This window comes from Marmota marmota, unplaced genomic scaffold (genome assembly GCF_001458135.2).
Source record: "Marmota marmota marmota unplaced genomic scaffold, marMar, whole genome shotgun sequence".
In the NCBI taxonomy this organism is placed as follows: Eukaryota; Metazoa; Chordata; class Mammalia; order Rodentia; family Sciuridae; genus Marmota; species Marmota marmota.
Genome location: NW_026000082.1, coordinates 29,788,250 through 29,788,968, shown reverse-complemented (window position 1 = coordinate 29,788,968; position 719 = coordinate 29,788,250). Strand labels below are relative to the sequence as shown.

At 53.3% G+C, this 719-nt stretch overlaps 1 protein-coding gene across 3 annotated transcripts in view; it reads right to left on the bottom strand.

Annotated features, from left to right (window-relative positions):
- Csmd2 (CUB and Sushi multiple domains 2) overlaps positions 1 to 719 on the bottom strand; it is a 546,044-nt gene that overhangs the window by 50,294 nt on the left and 495,031 nt on the right. For all 3 annotated transcript variants that reach the window (XM_048815794.1, XM_015485297.2, XM_048815793.1), the window contains one exon: positions 451 to 639. In XM_048815794.1, the coding sequence (XP_048671751.1) occupies positions 451 to 639 (189 nt within the window). The remainder of the gene's footprint in view (positions 1 to 450; positions 640 to 719) is intronic.

Below are 719 nucleotides of genomic sequence, written 5' to 3'. Positions count from 1 at the left end.
GTTGTATTCCCCCCCCCCCCCCGCCCCGCCAGATTCCTAGTCTAAATGTATATTCCTCCAGGGGTCAAAAGTGAAGTCTAAAAGATACTGCCTGCAAGCTAAAGGGTAGTCTGTACATTTCAAGTGTCTGATCAACTCACTCGCTCCCCTCCTCCCCTCCTCTGGGAGCCTTCCCTCACTGTCTAGTGGGTGGATCCGTTCTTACTCTGTCACTCTGCATTTATGTGCTCACATATCCATCTCCCCCATGGCTCTGAAAACAGAGACTGCTATGCATATGTCATCCCAGGGCTGAAGGTATTATGGGCGCTTGGTAAATATTTGCTAGATTAATGAATTCATTATCAAACCCCTGGGAAACCTGCATGTGGAAGTGACTCATTTTGACAGAAGCCAAGAGTTGAGTTAGATCCCAGTCGCTTTGTGACTTGCTTCCCACCTGCTTCTCACCTTGACAGAGAGGAATGGCCTCGCTCCACAGGTGGTACCCCTGGGGGTGCCGGGTACAAATGGCCATGCTGTGTCCCACCAAGCGGTATCCTGTGTTGCAGCCAAAGTGGATGGAGCCGCCGGGCTGGGTGGTGGTCTGGCCCAGAATGAAGCCGTGGAGTGGAGCCCTGGGCAGGCTGCAGTAAGGGGCTGAACAACAAGATGTGGCTCAGGAAACCAGGTGTGAGCAGGAGCACAGGTGGTCTCTCATGCTGGCCCCTACCCCTTCT